General features: G+C 39.6%; 1 protein-coding gene across 1 annotated transcript in view; it reads right to left on the bottom strand.

The window, feature by feature from the left end:
- Positions 1 to 20,153, bottom strand: part of LOC132330206 (gamma-aminobutyric acid receptor subunit pi-like) — a 55,988-nt gene extending 35,835 nt beyond the window's left edge. The window contains exons 1-2 of the mRNA XM_059852284.1: positions 20,049 to 20,153; positions 11,447 to 11,691 (exon numbers count right to left, since the gene is read on the bottom strand). Coding sequence (XP_059708267.1) covers positions 11,447 to 11,691; positions 20,049 to 20,153 — 350 coding nt within the window. The remainder of the gene's footprint in view (positions 1 to 11,446; positions 11,692 to 20,048) is intronic.
- Positions 20,154 to 20,642: the final 489 nt, after the last annotated feature.

A 20,642-nucleotide genomic window follows, 5' to 3' on the forward strand; every position in this document is an offset into this window, starting at 1 on the left:
CTGGGAAAGCTGTTGTGCTGTAATTGAGGCTGTGAATTGAAGAGGCATGGTCCCCTGTGTGCTGTTTGGCCACAAAATCTTAGAGAAGTCTTAGCACAGCAAGCCAACAAGTGAAAGGAAACTGAGGCCTCCTAAATGTGAGTGTGTGCTGTTACCAGCCTGCTGACTTTGGGGACACTCAGAGGCAGATTGTCAGTGGTGAGAGATAAGGAACCTACAGAGGTTCTGTGCCCTGAGCAGTTTGGGGGTTCTGCCTTAAGGGATGGAGCCCTTACAGTGCTCTTTGATTCCTGTGCTCCATTCCCAGCCCAGGCACAGTGAGCTCACAGCTGCACTCCCTCACAAAGGATAAAGCTCAGACTCATTCCACTTCTGCGTCTGCATCTTCTCATCAATGCATCTGAGCTTCTCTTTTAACCAATATTTGTGTCATTATATTTATGTTTCATAGTTAAGGGAAGCTGTTTAAATTCCTCCATTTTCTTAATGTATGTGAAATACCTTGGCATACATTTAAGTCTGGAATTGCCTTGCAACAGGTGTTCCAGCAACTGAGGCGTGAACAGGCTTTTACAGAAAAAAACCTGAGTATATCATTATTTTTCAGCTGCGAATATCTATCTGTTCTGGGCTGTCAATGCATAATAAATGCTTTAACTCATCAGGTTCAATGCCCTCTGGTTGCTTTTATAAAAGCAGATTTTAAATTATTTATTTTTCTAAGTCATTCTTACGTTCAAAAACTGAGAATTTTTATTGGCTAAACTTGAAAGGTACAACAACTGTTTGTTATTTAAGGTACTTTCAAGTTAGTGTCTTAACAGAATGGGGTAACTGGAAGGGAGAAAAGGAACATTTGCCCTCAACAGTAGTATATATCGTTTATTTAGGCATAAGTACAGTCTAGACACATGTAAGAGAATATTTTTTCTGGCTATTTTTTGTCAGAAGATATGTATCCTGAAAGCATGAAAGAGACAGAAACACCTTAGAACGGCAAGAAAATAAACAAAATGCCAGATACAGTTTGAACAAGCTTTTGAAACACTTCCCCCCAGGAAAAAGAGAATAAAAAAAGCTTTTTTGCAGGCAATTCACTGACAGGAGAAGGGCGTACAGATGCAAATAAAGCTGTAATTTCTGATTTCATACCTTTGCTCAATGATATGTGGGTTTATATGGTCTTTGCAGATAAACTGTAGCAAAATCTACATCACTGATTAATTTTCTCTCTGCTTTGAAATGGACAGTACTGTCACCATTTTTTCTTGTTAAATGGTGAGGTTGAAACTAGCATGAAACTAGCATCATGTTACCCAAGCACAAGAACAAACAGGGAAATACCCTAAAAGCTCTTGAGCTCAGGGAAAAAAAAAATAAAAATTAATAGAATTCTGTTTCTGATTCCATAAACCCAGGTTAGCTTTCTTTATGTAAAAATACCCTATTGAAAACAAATGAGAACCCTTCTTCAGACCAAACAGCACACATTTACTTGAGCTGATTCGTGATAATGATAAATTTGCTTCATTTTTTTCATTACTACTTTAAAAAAATCTAGGAAAGCAATCATCCAGGCAACTCCCCAGATACAGATTTTAATAGTAAAAAGGGGGCCATGTTGTGATTGTAATGTAATTTAATGTTAAGTGAAGAAGTGCCATTCAGGCAGGGAGAGATAGAAAAGAAAGAAACAACCCCATACCATTACTGACTGTAAATTATTCAATAAAAGAAACTCTCTTCACATGTTAGGCAGAGCTTTTTGAAGTGGAATATCTAAAGGACCACTTGGCAAAAAAATCCTGGCCCTTGCTTTGGGTGCACCTCAGCCCTTGGGTTTTGTTTAGAAATATTTCTCTGTTTCAGTGCCAAGCAGGACAGTTTTTGTTTTAAACGGCACTTTCACAAACCCCTCCTGATTTGTGCACTGGAAAAATGCACTTTTGTACCCAAGCATCACCTTGTCTGTGAGATAACCAAGGGTCAGAGCTGCTTCTCAGCCTGTGTCTGGATTTGGGTACCACAGACACATCAGCTCAGCGCTGTGCACTTGGACCCAGGCACTCACACAAGTGCTGTGTGTGCATTTACCCCCATGGATGAGCTCAGGAATGAACCCCCTGTGCTTCTGGACACTCACAGCCTGATGAAGCTGTAAGAGGAGTCACAAAGTCTGTCTGATTTTAATGAAATGTGTACCACAGGCTGAGCTCCTGGGGGAATTTTGCCTCCTGGTTATTCAGGTGCTTCTGAAATTGTTGGTCTTTTAGCAGTGTTTTATTATGGCTAAGCCATGAGTCATCCACTCATTACAGCACGGCAAGTCACAGCTGATGAGGAAAGAAGGTGGAATTAGAGCAAATGTGGACAAAGACCCCTCCATAGGAATGGAGAAAGAGGGGGAGGTGGATGCTTTAAACTTATTTTCAGGGGACTGTTCCACCTGTTCCCACTACTAAGAGAAAGCTTTATCTAAATGAGTGTTTGCACACCCACCCCCACCTGAGTTGAAGCTCAGATAGAATCTTACCCTGAGGAACCTACTGTGAGATGAAGTAGGTTAGGCAATTCTAGATAAAGAATTGACTCACAGACTTTAAATACTTCTGATTAAAGTAGAGATGAGAATGTTTAACCTGTCCATGCTTACATTTTCTTATTAGAATTACCTGAAGAATACTTTTGCCCATTTTTATAGAAGGAATATATTTTAAGTACTTCATTTCTGTATTTTTCTGTCATGGCAGCTGTACTGTTAGAAGGGCTATGTGGCCAGAGGGGATCATTTTCACTTTCCAGTGTAATGCAACTCAGATTTCCTAAAGATTTCACGATTTAATAACAAAGAATAAGAAAACAGTTTTTAAAATAGGTAATTCTTTTTAAGATACTCTACTTTTAGTGCACAATGATGATTTTACTATCTCAAGCTTGTAGTAAATCTAGGTGGACTGTGTGCTTCTGTCCTAGGGCAAGGCACTATGCTCCAGACAAGGACCATGTGCCCATCTGAATTTGTTAAGCAAATCTGATACAATACTCACTTTTTACCCAGAAATCCTTTATTTGAGGGTTCATATGCTTCATAAATTCCATTCTTTTTCTCCTTCATCAATATTTCCAATTAAAAAATCTGTTGATCAAGGCAGCTGAGATTCATGAAGCTCAGTCCTGTGTTTCTGTTAATATCCAGGTTCTTTAATTTTTTTAAGAGGCAAGATTCAAAAGCCAAGAAGATTTTACTTTGTTACCTTGTCAGATATGTCTCTAATTATAAGTAAGTTGATTACAAACCAACTGAAATAATAATATATTGAAGAAATAATATTTTTAGCAAATACATCTTACCTATAGAGCAGCAATAGAAGAAGGGCTCTGAGACTGCAGCACTTAAGACTGCACATTGTCACAAATTCTTTCAGAAGTTCTTGTAGCTCCTAAAAAACAAAAGGTGCAGAGTTAATGTTTCACAGCACATATGCATTTCTAATACATGAATTTTTCCAAAAGTTTTAAACACTAAAGATACTGTATCTTGAATAGCTTCTTCCAATGTATTAGTAAATATCTACATCAATTTAAAAAAAAAAAAACTCAAAACTTAAAAAAAAAAAAAAAAAGAGGTAGAATCAGGATTAATTTAACTAACCAACAGAAGCTGCATTCCAGTATATTACAGCTCTTTCATTTTAGCCTCTGTCCTTTAAATATTAGGAAAAGTAATTGCTGTGAAAAATAATGTAATCCTGCGCAGGAGAATTGCAAACACTGAGTTTTGTCTCTGCTATTCATGCTTGAGAGTACATCTCTGGTATATCAGTGTCCTTTCTAAAGGGACAATACATGACTCCTTCCTAGAACACAGAGCTATTTAAGAGCAACCTCTCTGGTATATGCATTGCATCAATACCACTGGTACATAACTTTGGTCACCTTTGTGTTAATGAGAAAAAATTAAATTTAAGGCTTCTATGCCTAACAATTTAAAAATTCCTCTGTATATAAATCAAATATAACCATCCACACTCATCAGAATGTTTGGCTGAGGCAAGATGTCTTTTCTGAATGGGATTTCTTTGCTTTTGTCAGTATGATTCACATCCACAACGATTATTTTAAGAAATCTGTCAGCTCTGTAATCCATTTCTGGATGAAAAGAGTATCAATCCATAGTGTAATGCAGTCATGCAACAGATCTGACACGCACAGACTGTGCACACTTTTGCTGTATTTCAGCAGAGTACACAAACCTTATTTGTAAGACTTGCTTCAAAACTCTAAAAAACCCCTACATGTCACAAATGCTACTTACACAGAATCTGCAAGACAATTGTTAAATGTTAATAAATGCAAATGAAATATCATTTTTAGGTTTCAGGAAGGGACAATCAAATCTATTTTCAGTGTCCAGAATGAGTTTTGCAGGAGTATTTTGCATTTTAATTTCCCAGTAAATTGCTAATAGTAAAGAACTTCAAGTTTTGCAGCCTGAAACTTAGTTTCACCGTTCTTTAGTGACCAATGCAAAGTGCCAGAAAGCTTTTTAAAAACCAAAGTAATTTTTCTTTCAGTCTACAGCTCTAGAAAGAGCAAAACTAGTGGTATTTACCTAAATTAATGTCATGTGAATGGGATATGACTTTTATGTAACACTGAAGTGACAAAATAACTTGTTAATGTCTCCACAGAAAAAGGAAAACCATTTCAATGGCTTTTTAAACGAGCAAACATTCTCAACATCTTGGCTACTTTAAGCATACACCAGCCTGGTAAATATTAATGTCAAAATAAATCATACACTCCTCCTGACTTCCACAGAAAATCATGCATGAGACATTAAGAGAGCTGGTGATAGGAAAAAACAGCACAAATGAGCAGATGGTGTTGTCAGAACATTGCTCTCTACATGCTGATTCTGTAGCACTCCTGGTGCAGATCGTGGGATCTTTTTGCGTATCTCCTTTTGGGTTTGGATGCTTTCTACATTCATTATCTTTCTCTCACAGGAAAATATGCTAAAAATAAAAAGCCTCTTACTGACTTTATAAGTACTTCAAAAAGCTGCTTTTATATTTAGCCTTTGAATTGCTACTATGAGTTCCTAATATGACTGAAGATCCTTTATAAAGAGATTAAGGAAAGCTATGGATATTTCTGTACTTGTTTGGGTTTCATTTTTACAGTACTGAAGATGAAAAGGAGTGGGCTTATTACTGATTTCTTTCTAAAACAACTGGTTTACCTTCAGCTCTCAACCAACGTCCAAAGTAGCAATTTTATGGGAGGGTGGAGTGGAGAATTTTGGTCTTTTACACATCAAAGGTCAAATCCATCCTGTGGTACATGGATTACTTTTGTATGTTTAGGAAAAGAGAGCATGGAGGTAACAGAAGGGAGAAGATCTCTTACTTCTGTGCAAGAAACATGAATCAAGAGATCTAATTGCCACGTCAGCTGGCTTGCCCTCACTGCAAAGGGACACTGCATGCCAGCCAAGGAATAGAACTGGGTAACTCCAGGAGTCCTAAGCTCTTTCACAGATAATACTTAAGTTGGATATATAAATCTGCTCCATGTGTGTACATGCTTGCATGCACGCACACGTTTTCCCTGCTGCCCCTTTCTTAGGGGGCTTGTTGAGCTGGTTTGCTCTGCTGAAAAGCCTCTTGGCATGTTTGCATATCTGGACCTTTCCAGCCACACATTTCTTTATCAAATGCTACACATTCAGAGCAAGGTTCCTTCCTGCATGCATGTATGTATGGAACTACTGGTATTTAACCCTGGTTCAGCAGAACCCATAATATTTTCCTCCCCCCCTAGAAAAATAAGCATAACCTGTTTTCTGCACAGAATATTGAGCCATTTGGTTTAACTAGGCAGACTGCATGCTGTCCAGATTATTGTGCATATATTGACACATCTTGTTCTAAACATTTAATTGAGGTGAAGGTAACAAATCTGCCCCAGATTCTCATATGATGAGACAACATATTTCTACTTTTATTCAGATCAGATTAAGACTGTAAAATGTCATCCAATATTTTGACATTTCTCATGGGAATTCAGTTATTTATTATCTTCAGCATGACAGGAAAAGTGAATTATGCAAGTTTCACAAACCTTTGAGGCTGAAATGGGGTGAGGCAGACAGCCGGCAGAGGTAGTAGAAATATCCAAAGATTTCACTGGAAGTGGATTTTGTGTGAATGAATTAAAGGATAAGATGCCTATTATGTTGGAGTACCTTATGCAGAAGTGGATGCATGAGAATGACTAGAAATTATTAGATAATACACTTTGTCATATGGTAGTGGCCATATGCCTGAATTCCCATGGCTGCTACTGCAGGCATCTAAAACTGCACGTAGAATTATCTTAAAATAAAAAGCAGATGGTGGGTTTCAGAGTATAAACTGAATTAACATTACAGTTGCATTTTACTTCCACATCCAAACTGTTGAATGACAGTGTCTTTAAGTGCTTGACTGAAAGGCAGAGAGAAACTCAGGAGGGATTCACCCAGAGTGCCAGAGAAGTAAAGCTGCCTTTCCTGCTTGGGATTCTCTGCTTGCATTGTCTATTAGAACTGCAAATTAACCTGTGTGTTTATCTGTTCTTGACTTCATCCTGTTTGTTAGATCAAAATGAACCAGTTGGAGGGGAAATGATGGAACGCTGGAAACAGTAAGGACTCCATGGGAGAAAGGGAGAGGGTATATGGAAGGCAGTCTCAAGATGAGATTTGGAGGTAGAGGGCATATACCCCTTGGGTCAGTTGGGGTCAGCTGTCCCAGCTGTGTCCCCCCACAGTTTCTTTTGCAACACCAGCCTCCTCACTGGTGGGATGGTAGAAGAAGCACAAAAAGCCTTGACCCTGTGCAAGCTCTGCTCAGCAGTAATGAAAACATCCCTGAAATACCAACACTTGTGTTTGCAGCACAAATCCATTCTAGCCACTGAAGAAAATTTACTCTACTTCAGCCAAAACCACCATAGCTTGGAAAAGTCAAATGCAAATGACAGACTGACAGTAGCCACTGACAAAGCACTTGGTGCAATAAAGTGCCATGGGATCAGTCTTTGGGTTAATCTGGATGCCTGCCTATAATGGCTGCAGTTTCATGGTACTTCCTAACACTCCCCAAAAGAGAAAGAAATGCAAAATTTTCACACAGTCAAATATTTTTTTCATGTTAGGATTAATACTGCAGAGACTGCAGCTTGAGTGAAAAGGAGGGGGTTTTTAATGCAACAAATTAAAAAGAAGGAATAAAACCTAGTGGCAGCAAAACTCCAAGTCTAACTGGGGAATTGACTGATGAAAGTGGACAAATGCATGTGTCTGCATCCTATTACAAGGGGCACCCTCTCATGTGGCTGACAACTGGCTTTTGGCACACCAGCTAGCTTGTTTTTAAACCCTAGGCACATCTGATCTTGCCTACCATGGGCAAAACCATGCAAGTCTCCTTGGGCAAGTAATCAGAGTTGGATGTACTTGGCCCACAGAAAGTAGCTGTCTTGTCATGTTTCCTCTGCAGACAGGCAGCACAGGGGCCATCTGTTATGACAGTGTCATGTCAGCAGCAGAAGGGCTCTCAGGCCTCCACTGCTCCTGTGTCTGGCAATAGTTCAAAGTGAAAACACTGGAGTCCAGTTACGCTATGATCTTCTGATCAATAGTTGTCACATGTGCCAGGCAAGAGAAGTGTCATTTTCTCAATGAAAAACTTAGGAAATTGCTCCAGTCTGAAAGCATCTTCTCAAGTTTTGTACCCTGAGATGTTTTTGTCAAAGATATTTTTCAGCAACAGAAGCTCATTCTATTAAATAAGTAGAATGAATTTAAGATTCACCAGAAATTAAAACTGCTTCTCTGGTATAGCCAAATGAGCTTTAATTGAAGCTTCATAATTAGAAATTGTTTATATAGGTATAAGCATTACATGAGAGCCTTTAAAATTATCTCAAACAAATCAGCATGACAAATACATTTATTTTAAAAAAATGACCATAGCATGATTTCAGACAACATAAGCAGCACCTCAGTGATTTACTTCAATGTCCCAAATAATGTACAAGTTTATGTGTAAAATCACTGTCCACAAAATACACTGGAAGGTCAGAATAAAAGTCAAACAAATCTATTGTTACAGCCTTAAAATTTTTAGTATCAGCACTTGTAGCCACCAAAGGAGTAGGGACAAGCAGTATGCTGCTAATACTTACATAATTAAGTGTATGAGAGACATTTGGTGCCCTGGATTGAGGTCTTTATTTCTCACCAAGTTCCCTGTATTATCAATTTCATGAACATCAAAGCCTTAGAGTAAGTTACATAACCCATGATAGGATTATTTTATATGTTTATCTGCTGTTGTTTTCACTCTGTGCATTTTAAATACACTACATATTGTGGATTAGCTGCAAAATAACTGGCAAGGATGCTGTTAGCATTATACTGTTTTTCTGGAAAATTAATTTCAGATTTATAAAAACCGGGTGCTTAGGATGACAATACAATTCTAGGAGTTACCTTCATGGAGCAAGTGCCAGATGTCCTGCTCCCAACCAGCCTAACACTGAACTGAAAGGTTTCAGCAATGTACAGAAATGGATGCAGTAATAAACATTCACAGAATAGATATAAGAAATGAACATGTTCATGAGACTGCTTAAATGTAGTGCTCATTATAAGCTCTGCTTATATCTACTGAGAAATCTACAGAAAATGTGCCCCACAGGATATTTTCTAGTTTTAAAAGGCAGAGAACTAAGAAACTTATCCCACCTTGTTCCTAAATATGAATTTAGATAGCTGACACCCAAAAGTCTGGCATATTCGTGGTGTCTGAGTCATGGCTGATGATTACTGCCATTTGTAATTACCCAAAGAAATCAGAGGTTTATGGGGTTATTAATGGTTGGGTTTATGTGCACACAGACTTTACAAAATTTTTTGCTCTGTGTATCTCAGTTCTGCTATCTGGGCAGCTGGACCTCTACATAAGTCTGCAAATGTCTGAGTCCTCTTGTACCAAAATCCAAATCTCAAATCTGAGACCTTTACTGGCTTTTTAAGGTGCTTGTCAACACTCCAAGGTCCTCCCACAGACAAGTGGGGATTACCTTCTGCCACACCAGCTTTACAGTCAGAGCTCACTGCCCACCCATGTGGCTTCAATAGGCCCTCAGTCTGTGTGCAATTTAAAGAATGAATGTATTTGAGTTGGGTCAGAGAGGCAGGTAACCTTCAGAGGCTGCAACTGATGGATGAAATCTCAAAGGCACCTTTGGGAAGGTTCTGACTGGGCAGGAAGGTGCAAACACTGATGGCTTGGGTGGTCTACCATCAACCATCTGAGCCTTGACAGCTGCCTGAGTGAGCACTTTGGGTCACCAGGATTTTATAGGGCACCCACAAGCGTGGGCTGAAGGCAGACACAGCGTTCCTGCAGCACTGAAACCTTCGCTATTTACACAGACCAGGAAAAAGAATGTGGTTTTATTGTTTATAGCAAAATGGAGACAGTTTTGCCTGGGCACTATCAGCCTAGATAGGATTAAGATAAATAGTTGAAAACCCAAAAAGTTGGACAGGATATGCTGGCTCAGATTAAGAAAATAACAACTTGATTTGGAAAGACAAATTAAATCCTGTCTTTGTTGTGCCAGTTTAAATCACTGTTCCTATGAGAGTTAGCAGACCTAGAATCTTCCAGCCATTAACCTGGGGCCAAGTCTCCCCACATTGACCATGATGACTGTGAGCTCCGCTCAGCAGGCTCATGTTGTAGAAACTATCCAGGACCCAGCTAATGCTCCTGCAGCTTCCCTCCATGCAGCCTCTGGCCTGGGAGAATGAGGGACATCTCACTCTGTCCCTTTTACCCTGTGAGGGAAAAACAAGGGCCCCGCAGGAGCAGATTAGGGTCAGTCATATCCATCTTCTCTCCTCAGTGAATGTTGTGCAATGTGCCTTTGCAATTTATGACAGAAAACAGCCCCTTGGTCTGCAATTCATTTTCTTTTCAGTTGCAAGTTCTTGTAAGTTTGGGAGCAAAGTGTAAGAAGGAAGGGAATATTCCCCAGCTGAGCCCCTTATTTTCCATCCAAGTTATGAATTTGAATCATAGACTTTTCTGGGTTTGATTATTGTTATGCATATCTGAAACCTTCCACAGAAAACTTTATTTTTCTTAGTCATCAAATATCTACTTCTCAGTTTGGGTCCAAGGTCTTAGACTCAAATTCCTTAGGGAATTGTTAAGTGTCTGTAACCAGGTGATTTACAAACTAACCATTACGAGCAGTACAGCAGGATGAAAGACGGAGAAGGAGAAAATCAGTTTTCATAGCAATTTCAGCTTTTTTAAAATCTATTAAGCTTTTGTATTCAAAATTACCCAGTACAAATAAAATTAAAATTACTCAGTAGAATTACATATTTTTGTAAATAATAATCACAGGATATAATGCTTTTAATTGTACAGCCATGCAAAAATGTGAATGTTGTCCAAGTTGAGTGTCCTGGGCTCAGCTGTAAGCTTTTGTACCTGCTAAGGTTGAGGTCAGAGGAGTTATTCCAACTGAGTTATGCAGCTGAGCTCAAACTAAGCAGGAATTTGGTCTAAGAGGAAATCACACAAGGGGCTTTGAAAGCAAGAGGCATTTTCCCAATAAAATATATACTTCCTATTTTTCCACAGCTACCACGTGGGAAGATCAGTTAAATCTGTAAGTGTGTGCCTGTTGCAGGATCTTCCTTTTCCTTCAGCACAAACTGCTTTAGCTTTTTCCTATGCCAGGTTACTAGAATTACCCGGAGTGTTCAAGATGGAGCACAACCTTTAAGAATCCTGTTCATAAAGTTTGAATAGCCATTGAAATTGTGTGTATAGGAATTTTTTTTAATATTTAGAAAAAAGAGCCTCCTAGAGAAATAAAATGTTTTCTTTAAATTCAAGTATTCCCTTTCTTCATTACTCAGTGCTCAATAACAGGTTTAATCAATGTGATCTATTTTAAATTTTGTACACCTTTTAAGTACTAGTGCATTGTTCATCTCTGTATTCATTTGAGGTGAGATGCAGATTTGATGAGGAATAGGGGTGGAAAATGGGAGCTGGCTCTTACATTATCTCTCTTGGAGAAGTTTCTCCACGTGCCACTCACTGTTTTTAAAAGCAAGAATTTGCAGCTTTTTAAGGGAGACACGCACATCTTCGATGTGACTTATTAATGGAAATTTGAGTCATTCTGAGTTATTTTAATCCAGCAGCATAATGATACCTCAGACAAGAAACACTAATTTAAAAAAAAAAAAAAAAAGCAATTTAAAAGCCAACAGAGCCGAGGGGAAGGGATGGGGAGGGAGAGAGCGGTGCAGGGCCCGCAGCCGGCGGGAGGGAGCCCGGTGCCCGAGGCGGGCGCGCCTTACCTGGAGCGCGGCGGGCGGAGGAGCCGCTGCTGGCAGCCTGGCAGCCGGCCCAGCTCTGCGCCCGCCAAGGGTTCGAGCCCGCCCACGGCCGGGCGGGGGCGGCACTCCCGATGGATGCTCCCCTGCTGCTGCTCGCTCAAGCCCCCGCAGGAGGCTCTAAGCGCTGTCCCTTCCCTGCCGCTCCTCCTTTGCTTAATCTTGCTTGAACCCCTTTTCAGTTTCAAGCGTGTCCGGGGGAAAGGATGCTAGACAGAGAAGTGGTGAAGGATCCCTGACAAACAAAAGTCGGGGCAGCGCTTCCCATGGCTTCTATTTCTGCCATACCTCTGTAACAATGCTTGCATGACATTTTCCGCTGATTGCCTCGGTTTTTCTTCTTGCAATTGTCACACCCCAGCTACCCCGGGTAGAAACTTTCACCCTTGTTCTCTGCTTGATGTGGAAATGTTCTGGGTGCCTTTGAGCAGCATTGTTCAAGTCTTTCCAGAAGTGCAAGGTGGTAGTTTTGCAGATGTTGTTTTCCTGTCTGCCCTCACACTTCAGGACCTGTTGGCAGTTTTTGGAGAGATGAAGGTGGCACTTTCTCTGGGGAAACACCGTTCTACAAAATTCAGGATAAGGGGAACCACTTAGGGAATGTGATTACCAACAAAGGTTGCATTAGGAAAAACCATTTCAGACAGAATTCAACATCTGCCATCAGAAATCATTTCCTGTGACGACAATACTGTGGATGAGAGGGATAAACAGGAGCACACCAAACCCTTCCTGATGCTGTCACCAGTAGTAAAATATGGCGGTACTGGAGCAAGGTGTGAAGCAGAGGAAAGAAGATGATTTTGACTATTTCAGTTTCAAATCCTGGTGCTGTTTTATGGGATTAAAGAGTTCATAACTTTTGAGGAAAGCAAAGGCTGAGAGGTCTCTATCCTGTATCTTCTAGCAGTAAAAGCCCTGTTTTTCTTCCTAGAACATGCTAGTCTCAGCTCATGTCAGAAGTAAGCATGTTTTGTTTGCTTTTTCACAGAATTGTAGAACTATAATTGGAAAAGACCAAAAAGACCTTAAAAGGTCATCAAGTTGGAGAAGACCTTAGACAGTCATCAAGTCCAACCCCCTGCCCTGGGCAGGGACATCATCTGCTGTATGAGGTTGCTCAGAGCTCCATCCAGCCTGGCCTAGGACACTTCCAGGGATGGGGCATCCAAAGCTTCTCTGGGCAACCTGTGCCAATGTTTCACCAATGCCATAAAAATGTCATCTTTATCTAGTCTGAATCTACCTCCTTTCAGTTTAAAACCTTTATCCCTTGTCCTTTTTCTTAACTTTAGCTTAAAGCTAGTTACAGACGTGTTGCCCTAAGAGGCTATTTGATGTCACTTGTCTGCTGTGACTACACTGGAACAGGTTGGAGAACATGGGAAGATCTAAGGCTCAGGCAGGAGAGGAAAACACATCTCTACATGGCAAAAAATGGAGCAGATTTCTTTACTGTTGCTTGCCTTTCTATTGTTATTGCTAAAGCTGTTATTTGTTACTGCATCTGTTGGAGGAAGAAATTAAAGAAATGCAAAAACCATTCTTTCCTGCACATGTTGGATGTTGATCCAATTAAAAGTCGAGAATATGTGCTGAGTGTGCCTGCTCTGGGACAGTTCTTCCCCCCATATCTCATTTGAACAGTCTGTCTAGCTGCATAAAATGTGTAGTGTTATCTTCCATCCATCGGTCAAGCAGAAAGAAGCTGGAAACCCAGTGGGAAAAAAATCCCTGGCTGTTTCTATTGCAGAGCAGCTGTAAGTGGGAGAATAAGCAAGTTAGGTCTCATGTGGCCTATTGTAGCATTAGAACTGAGAAAACAGCTTTAAAGTAAATTCTGTAAGCGACTGGCACAGAAACAGTGCTGATTGTTATTCCAAATAGAACTCCAAGCATAAGTTTAGCTAATGCACGATATCAGAAATCCTCAAATTTCTAGGGATCTCTTCCTATTTACACCTTAAAAACCTTTGTCAAGTTCCCACTAATTGCGGGTCATAATTTAATCAAATGAAAATATTCTGTTTGAAAACACAAAGCTTCAGTGTGATGTTGCCTGTTTCAGTTCACAGTGCCCAGCTGGAGAACATTAAATTCCCACTTAAAGACCTTCTTTTTCAGCACCTGTCTGCATTTCAGGGCTCTAAGGCAGCTGTGCTGCATTTGAAAGTCTGGGACAGGACATATTCTTCTCTTCTTACCAGAGCCCTTGAGCAGCAGTGGTCATTGGGATTTCAGATCACCTGAAGCAACACCTGGGCTGTGACTGCTGGAACAAGCAAGTAAATGACAACACTCAGAATTAATTGCTGTGGCCTGTAATGTTAAGGCTGTCAGCAAAACCTGTTAACATAAACTAAAACTTATGCTGGTCTATTGTAAAGCTTGTACTGGTCCTTCAGAGTGCCAATGGTTCTTTGTTTATTAATTTTCTCCTGGGGCTGTGGCAGCCTCAGCAAGGGGTGTGCTAGTTCAGGAGCAACTGGCTGGTATGAGTCTGTCCCCATGCACAAACCTGCCCTGCCACCTCAAGAGTCAGCCCTTGTCCCCTTTGTGCTCCCTGCAGCAGTGGCACCTCTGAGGCACCAAACCACGTCCTGCTCTTAAGCTACTCCCATAAGGGAACAGCTCAGTTATTAACCCAAAGCTTGAGTCTTTCAATAGAGCCATTCATCAGCTGGGCAAATCAGCTGACTCCATCCTCAGGCTGGTAGAGAGTAATGAAATTGTTTTAGAGAACAGCTTGCAGAAAATATTCCTTGAACACAAAAATCTAGATGCCCACAGTGAGAAATGATTTAACTCCTCTGTGCACTTAGTCCTCTGCATCTGTATTGGAGCCCATGTTGGGTAAGTTGGGTTTTTTAGTAGATTTTCCTTACATTTTGTAACCTCAGAGGGTGGTTGTAACATTTGCAGCACTGATTAAACAGCACTGTAATCTGTAATGGTTTTCAGCAGCTGTAATGCCAAGAGTAAAAGAAAACACATTGAGCTTTTGGTATTCCAAGGATTCCTGGAGGTATGTTAAATTCTGATCAGCAGTCTGGGTGTGAGATTTTTGTTTTGATGCTTGAATTGCTTGTCCAATAACACATAACCCTTACAAATAAACCAGCATTAGCATTACCACTTAAGTAATATATTGATACATGAAATGGGGTGCAGAATAAATCAAAATGTCCCCATTTTTAACTTGATTACATTCACACTTATTAGATCTTATTTTGGACATATTAAAGTAATTGGAAATGCTTGGAATGCTAATCAAAAGAGTACTGCATTTATTCAAAGGAATAAATGCAGTATTGAGTGAGGACCTGAAAATTGGACCAAATAGTTTAATATGTATCTAAGCAAAAGGCAAAGAAAGAGTGAGAAAACATCCACTGGTCTGTTGTATTGATTTAATTTTTCCCATTTTAATGAAGCAACAGGTGAGGCTAATGTTTAGGGCTTTTAAAATCCGCTAGGAGTAGAGTATTGATTTGAAATTACTGTAACAATTCTATTTCATTAATCTGTGTCCCAGAGGATGTAATTGAAAGAATGAAACTAGCACCATAAAATGTGTTCCACCTTTAGAATTCTTTAGGAAATAAAGTTTTCTGATTACTGTAAATTGTGTGAAGCAGAGGATGAATCAATTAGCATTCTAATCCAAGGTCTACTTTCTAATAGAAATGTTTGTCCATGAAAGTCTACTTTCTTATACTGAATGAATAGTTGATTTTAAATTATTGTAATAATTCTCAGTGACCTGGAGGCTACATACTCTGCAGCTCTTACAGATTATTTGAGTGGAAAATAATGAGCATGTAAAATAGCTCCAATTTAAGGTTGCCTTTTATTTTTGCATCCTGTCACCCAGTCAAACAACATTACCTGTATCAAGAGCCACACATAAAACATAATTATTATTAAGTATTTCGTGGTTTTATTTTGCTTTAGACCCATCCTGGACTAAAATTTTTTCACCTCTTGGTAAGCCTTCACTTGTCAAGTGAACTTCTTTTCTTATTTCACTGCTTGCTGCTTTTTTCACTGAAGTAACTGAAGCTTAATGAGTTATTTTAATGTTCATCTGGCCTCTGGTAGGATTACTCACACCAAGATCAAGGCATATTCTTGTTGAAATTGAGGTGTCCTACCCTCTGTCAGTCTGAGCACTGTGGCTGTGTTACCTTGAGGATCGCTGCTGCAGCAGCCAGGCTGCACCTTTCACCTGAGCACCTTCAGCTCAGGCTGTGCTCAAGGCACTTCTCACCTTTACTCTTGCCATGGGGTGACTAAGCACTCCAGGAAAAAACCTCCCTGGGAGCAGGGCACCTTCACCTGAAACCACCATTCCTTAAGAGGTTGTTTTGAGAAGCACATATTTTTGGCTGTACCACTTGTCAGTTTATTTTTAACAGCCCGGCTACATTTGTCAGAGCTTTGTTAGCTCTTGCTACACTATTGAATATGTCCAGGTGCTGCCTTTAATGAAGCACTTTTGTTCCCATTATGCCTGCAATAATGTCAATACTCGAGAATTAGATTAAATGGATGAGAGAGCTGAGGGGAAGACAGTGGATTTGATTATCTCGGGTAATTGATTTTCTTTGCATGATGCTGTCAATGTCTGAAAGGCCAGGTGGATTAACTGCCAGGGACGGGCAGGCTTGTGCTAGTCCTGCACCATATACAATTTTCCAGTTTATTTTCAGTAGGGCTGTGGAAATGTGAAAGCCTATGGCTGGGATGTATCCCAGAGTTAAAAAACCCCTTAGTTTGATAAGATTTGGATTTGGGTTTTTTACTCATCCGGAGCATTTACTTTTCACCATGTTCAGCTATGAATAAAAATGCCTTCCAGAGGTGAGCTACTGAGACACCAAGAAGCAGTTTGTACAATGCCCTTGCCACAGGGAGCTGTACAGACATAAATGATGAGTTGTGAGAGTATCACATGTGGGTATTACATGGAGTTAGAAATACATTGGGTGTAGTGGGTAAACCCCGGTTTTAAGCAGGACTCAAAAAAGCTGTGAGGCACCAAGCTCCCTCTAACTGCCCAGCCAAACAAATTTGAGTTGCTGTTGTGTAGTCCTAGAGATAAACCTGAAATGCTGGGAGAAGACTGACTTGTTTTCCTCAAAGAGAAGCTGGTATGGTGAGTGCACCTTTCCCATATTTCCTCAGGAAAGAAGTGGTTCTTGGAAAAGTGCCACTTTCTCCTGTCCATGTTCAGTTTGCCTGAAGATGCCACCAGAGTTCATGAATGTAATTATTATCTTTTCTTCATCAACTCTGTGATATATTAATTCCTGTGTATATCACAGTTTTGTTTCCTAAGCCCTACCTGCTGTGCAATCTGAGCAAGACTAAAATAATTGATAATAGAATACTAAAATTCTGCTTTGATAGAAAAGTTGATTTTTCCAGCCCAAATGAAGTCATGTTGTGCTGGGAACATGTACCACATGGCTACATCTGTTTATGGGTTAGTTTGTGCTGCTATTCTCTATATCAATATATTACATGACATTAGAGAGCCAAAGTTTAGAGACGTTGTAAAGCAAACAAATGTATTTTGTTTGTAAAAGGAAATAATTTATTTTGCTTCTTCCTTGAATTTTAAACACTGCATTCTTTACACAAGAGGGTTTCTGCTAGTTAGGTACTCTTAACCATTTTCAGAGCTTACTGTAGAAATTAAGAAAAAATCTCTTTCTGTAGCTGACTGTGCACTATTGCTCAATCTGACTCCTACTTGTACTAAATGTGAGCTTCAGTGTATTTGTTAAAGTTTACCAGCTACTTATAAATTTTAAAAAAAATTGTCCAGTTTTTATTTCACATTTTAAATTTAGGTGCAAGCATGGAGAAAGTATTTCTAATAGGCACTTGTCAGGCTTTCACTTACTGTAAAATTATACAAGGAGAATAATAGCAAGGGATAAAAATCTCTTAAATTAGGATGTCTTAAATTTAACTAATTAAAATGTAATATCGACTTCTGACTTATACTGTGTATGAACATCATTATGTAGAAATATTAACCCATTAGTATTTATGCCACAAACTGGTGAAGTTAAAATTTCTACAACTCCTTCTAAGTATGTGATGACAATGTTAATTTTTGTTTGGAAATACCTCTTTGTAAGGCTGACATATTTGGAGGAAAAATTTACAGGAAAAAAAAAGGATTTTTTGCACTCACTGCAGGCTAAGTGGCTTTTTCTGGGAGTATTACAAGGGGGGATTGGAAGTATCTGGGTGACATTAGTGGTGTGCATTTTTTAGTGGCTATCTCAGCAGTTCTTTGGAGGACACAAGCAATCCACTCAGCATTAAAAGCCTCCTGTAATTTGCAGTAAGCAGGGACGTAGTCCAGGCAGGGTTGGAGAAACACAGCAGTGGCAAAAATCTCAGATTCCAAAAAAGAAATGGATATCCTGATGTTCTGGCTCTCCTCAGCTAACTCTTGTGTAATAGGTGCAGGTCATGAGTCTCAATGCCTGGGATTTTGACTTTGGAATTGCAGATTACAGAGCTAATTGGTAAGAGAATGAAAGAAATATAGAATATTGAACTAGGTTGTCAGGCCTAAGCCTAAATAGCCATGTCCTAAAAACTTCAAAAGAAGCCAAGAAAGCTATCACATATTAACATATCTGTAATGTGGGTCATGAAAAAGATTTTTTCATGTCCTATTGAAGTCAGAAGTAAAATTCTAATCTGTGCAAGACCAGACCTTAATTTACAGAAAAACTGTTATCTACATTATCCTGGGGGCTAAAAAGTTTTAAATTGCAAAAAGACCATGTGAGAAGTATGTGGTAATGCTCAAATCATTTTTCATTTTCCTCAGGAGTGCATGGGGAGTTGTTTGAATTCAAAAGATATAATGTAATCTTACTGATCTATTAAACTTGAAGAAAAAAAATCTGAGAAAGACAATGCCAAAGGCAGTTAAAGAAGTTATAGATGTATGTAACATGGAAATCTCCTAGCAAAAGTTAATGCAAGTCAACATCAACAGTGGTCTTAAATGCCACATCGATTCAAAATCACACAGAAATTGATGAAATGGGAATGGGTTATCTTCAGTGTCTCTTTTCATGAACTCAGAAAAGAGTTTTGTCCAAATGGTCCTTGGGATGTGAAGTTCTGAGGCCCAGAGCCTCATAAACCTACTGGTTTTTAAAGTGAGTGTGTGTATGTTTAAAGTAGTCCAAATGCTAGTTTTCTTTATTTTGTTTTTGCTGTTGTTCTTACAGTACTGATGCTGCCCTGCATTCTTCTCTTCTGTTCTTTCAATGTATTAGACTGAAGTCCTGATATTTAGGATAGAAATCATCCTTTAATAGTTGAAGTTATGCAATTATTGATCTCCTGGCCTGATTTGAGTAACTTTATGATCAAACAGAGCAATGAAGTTGTACATAGTCATTTTACAATTAAATTATCAGGCTAGAGGAATGCTCTGACCCTGCATTGAAGGAAAAGCCTGGAAATCCAATGAAGTTGGGCAAAATCTTCTACCCTTGCCTCTGGGCCGGCAATAAACAGCTGGAAAATAAGAATTGTGTCTAATATTTTACTTATGAAGGACAGGATTGTGAGAACATCGTTCCTTTATTTGGCCCATGGCTGTAAACTCTGGTGTCTAAAAAGATGTCTGGGCTGATGCTTTTTCCTATGACTGAAGTATCATCAACTATCAACTTTTTAAGGGCCAGGGAAGGTTTGGGATTCTGCCTTTCCTCTGGAGTACAGGGAGCTCATCTCACCTAGGCTAAAACATATCTTCTCTTCCTATATTTGTTTGCATGAAAATTTGGTTAATTCAATATATTTGAAAATAATTATCAAACCTAAGGCAAATTAAGGAACGATCCTTGGCCAATTCCAATGCCTCAAGGAAAAATAGGGAGCTAATAGATATCAGCAAATAAATAACTTTATTTCCTTTAGCAAGTAGATTGAAAACAAATTCAAAGCTGCAGAAATAGTAATTTCAGTTTCAACAGTGAAATAGTAGTTAAGGTTTTGTCAACTCTGCAATGGCAGTATGATTGCACAATGTCTAGAATTAAGTCTGGTAACTTTAATAGCAAAAGTGCTGACGTTTTTGAAGAAGCGTTATGTTTATCTCTGAAGCAAAAAAACTTTCCAGGAATTTTAGTAAAAATGCAAACAAAGAGAAAGTTATCACTTTTTGTGCAGCTGGAATTTAAGAGAAGGGTTACTTTTTGAATTTTAGGAAAACAGTTCTGCAATTGATGTTCTATAGTTTAGTTATTAAAACATATATCAACTTTAAAAAATTAGGCAGCTGTGAGCCTAGAAAATTGAAACTTTGAGGAGTTGAATATGGAAAACTGTCTACTTTCTGTAAATAAAAATGACTTAAACTAGTTCATCTACTGCCATCACATAAAATAGCAAGATTTAAGAAAAACACACTAAGAGTATATAAATATATTTTAGGTTTGGAGTACAACACCAGCATGAAATTAGGTAGGGTTGGCCCAAGCTGCAACTCTAGCTTACTCCGTTCTGCCCGTTTTCTTACTGGCTGCTTATTGCTCACTGAAAGCAAATAAAAATTCCTTTGATCCTTCTCGTTTGGAAGAAGGGCGGTACTTGGTTCCTGCAGAGGGTGGCAGTGTGGTACCATCCTCGCACTCCCACATCCCCTCTGCTGCTCCAGCAGCCTCCTGGCTTTGGGGAGCAAAGGAGCATCATCGTCCTGCCCGCCCCAGCCCGGGCCCGGGGCTCTCTGTGCTCACACACCCATGGGAGAAATCCTGCTCAGGTGAGCTGCATGCAGCAGTACCTGCAAATCACCATTTAAAAAAAAAAAAAAGTAGTGAAAGATTGGCCAAGGCAGGTTCTGTGGGTATTTTCATTATCAGGGATGGTTGGGGTTGGGGATTCCAAGCCAAGAAAAAGATCGGCTGTGTTAGTCTCTAAAGAAAGTGCCTTTGCTGTGGAGCTGGTGGAAAGAAGGTTTTGGTGTCTGGGTAGCCCTCGGTGAGCAGCTGGAGGGCGGCGTGCTGGCACACGGACCCTGCCCATGGCTGGGCAGGGCTCCCAAAACCACCCCCCTCTGGCTGAAATGGTGTGGAATTCATGAATGGAATTCATTCACCTGCAGGAGTGGCAC

Source organism: Haemorhous mexicanus, chromosome 7 (assembly GCF_027477595.1).
Source record: "Haemorhous mexicanus isolate bHaeMex1 chromosome 7, bHaeMex1.pri, whole genome shotgun sequence".
In the NCBI taxonomy this organism is placed as follows: domain Eukaryota; kingdom Metazoa; phylum Chordata; class Aves; order Passeriformes; family Fringillidae; genus Haemorhous; species Haemorhous mexicanus.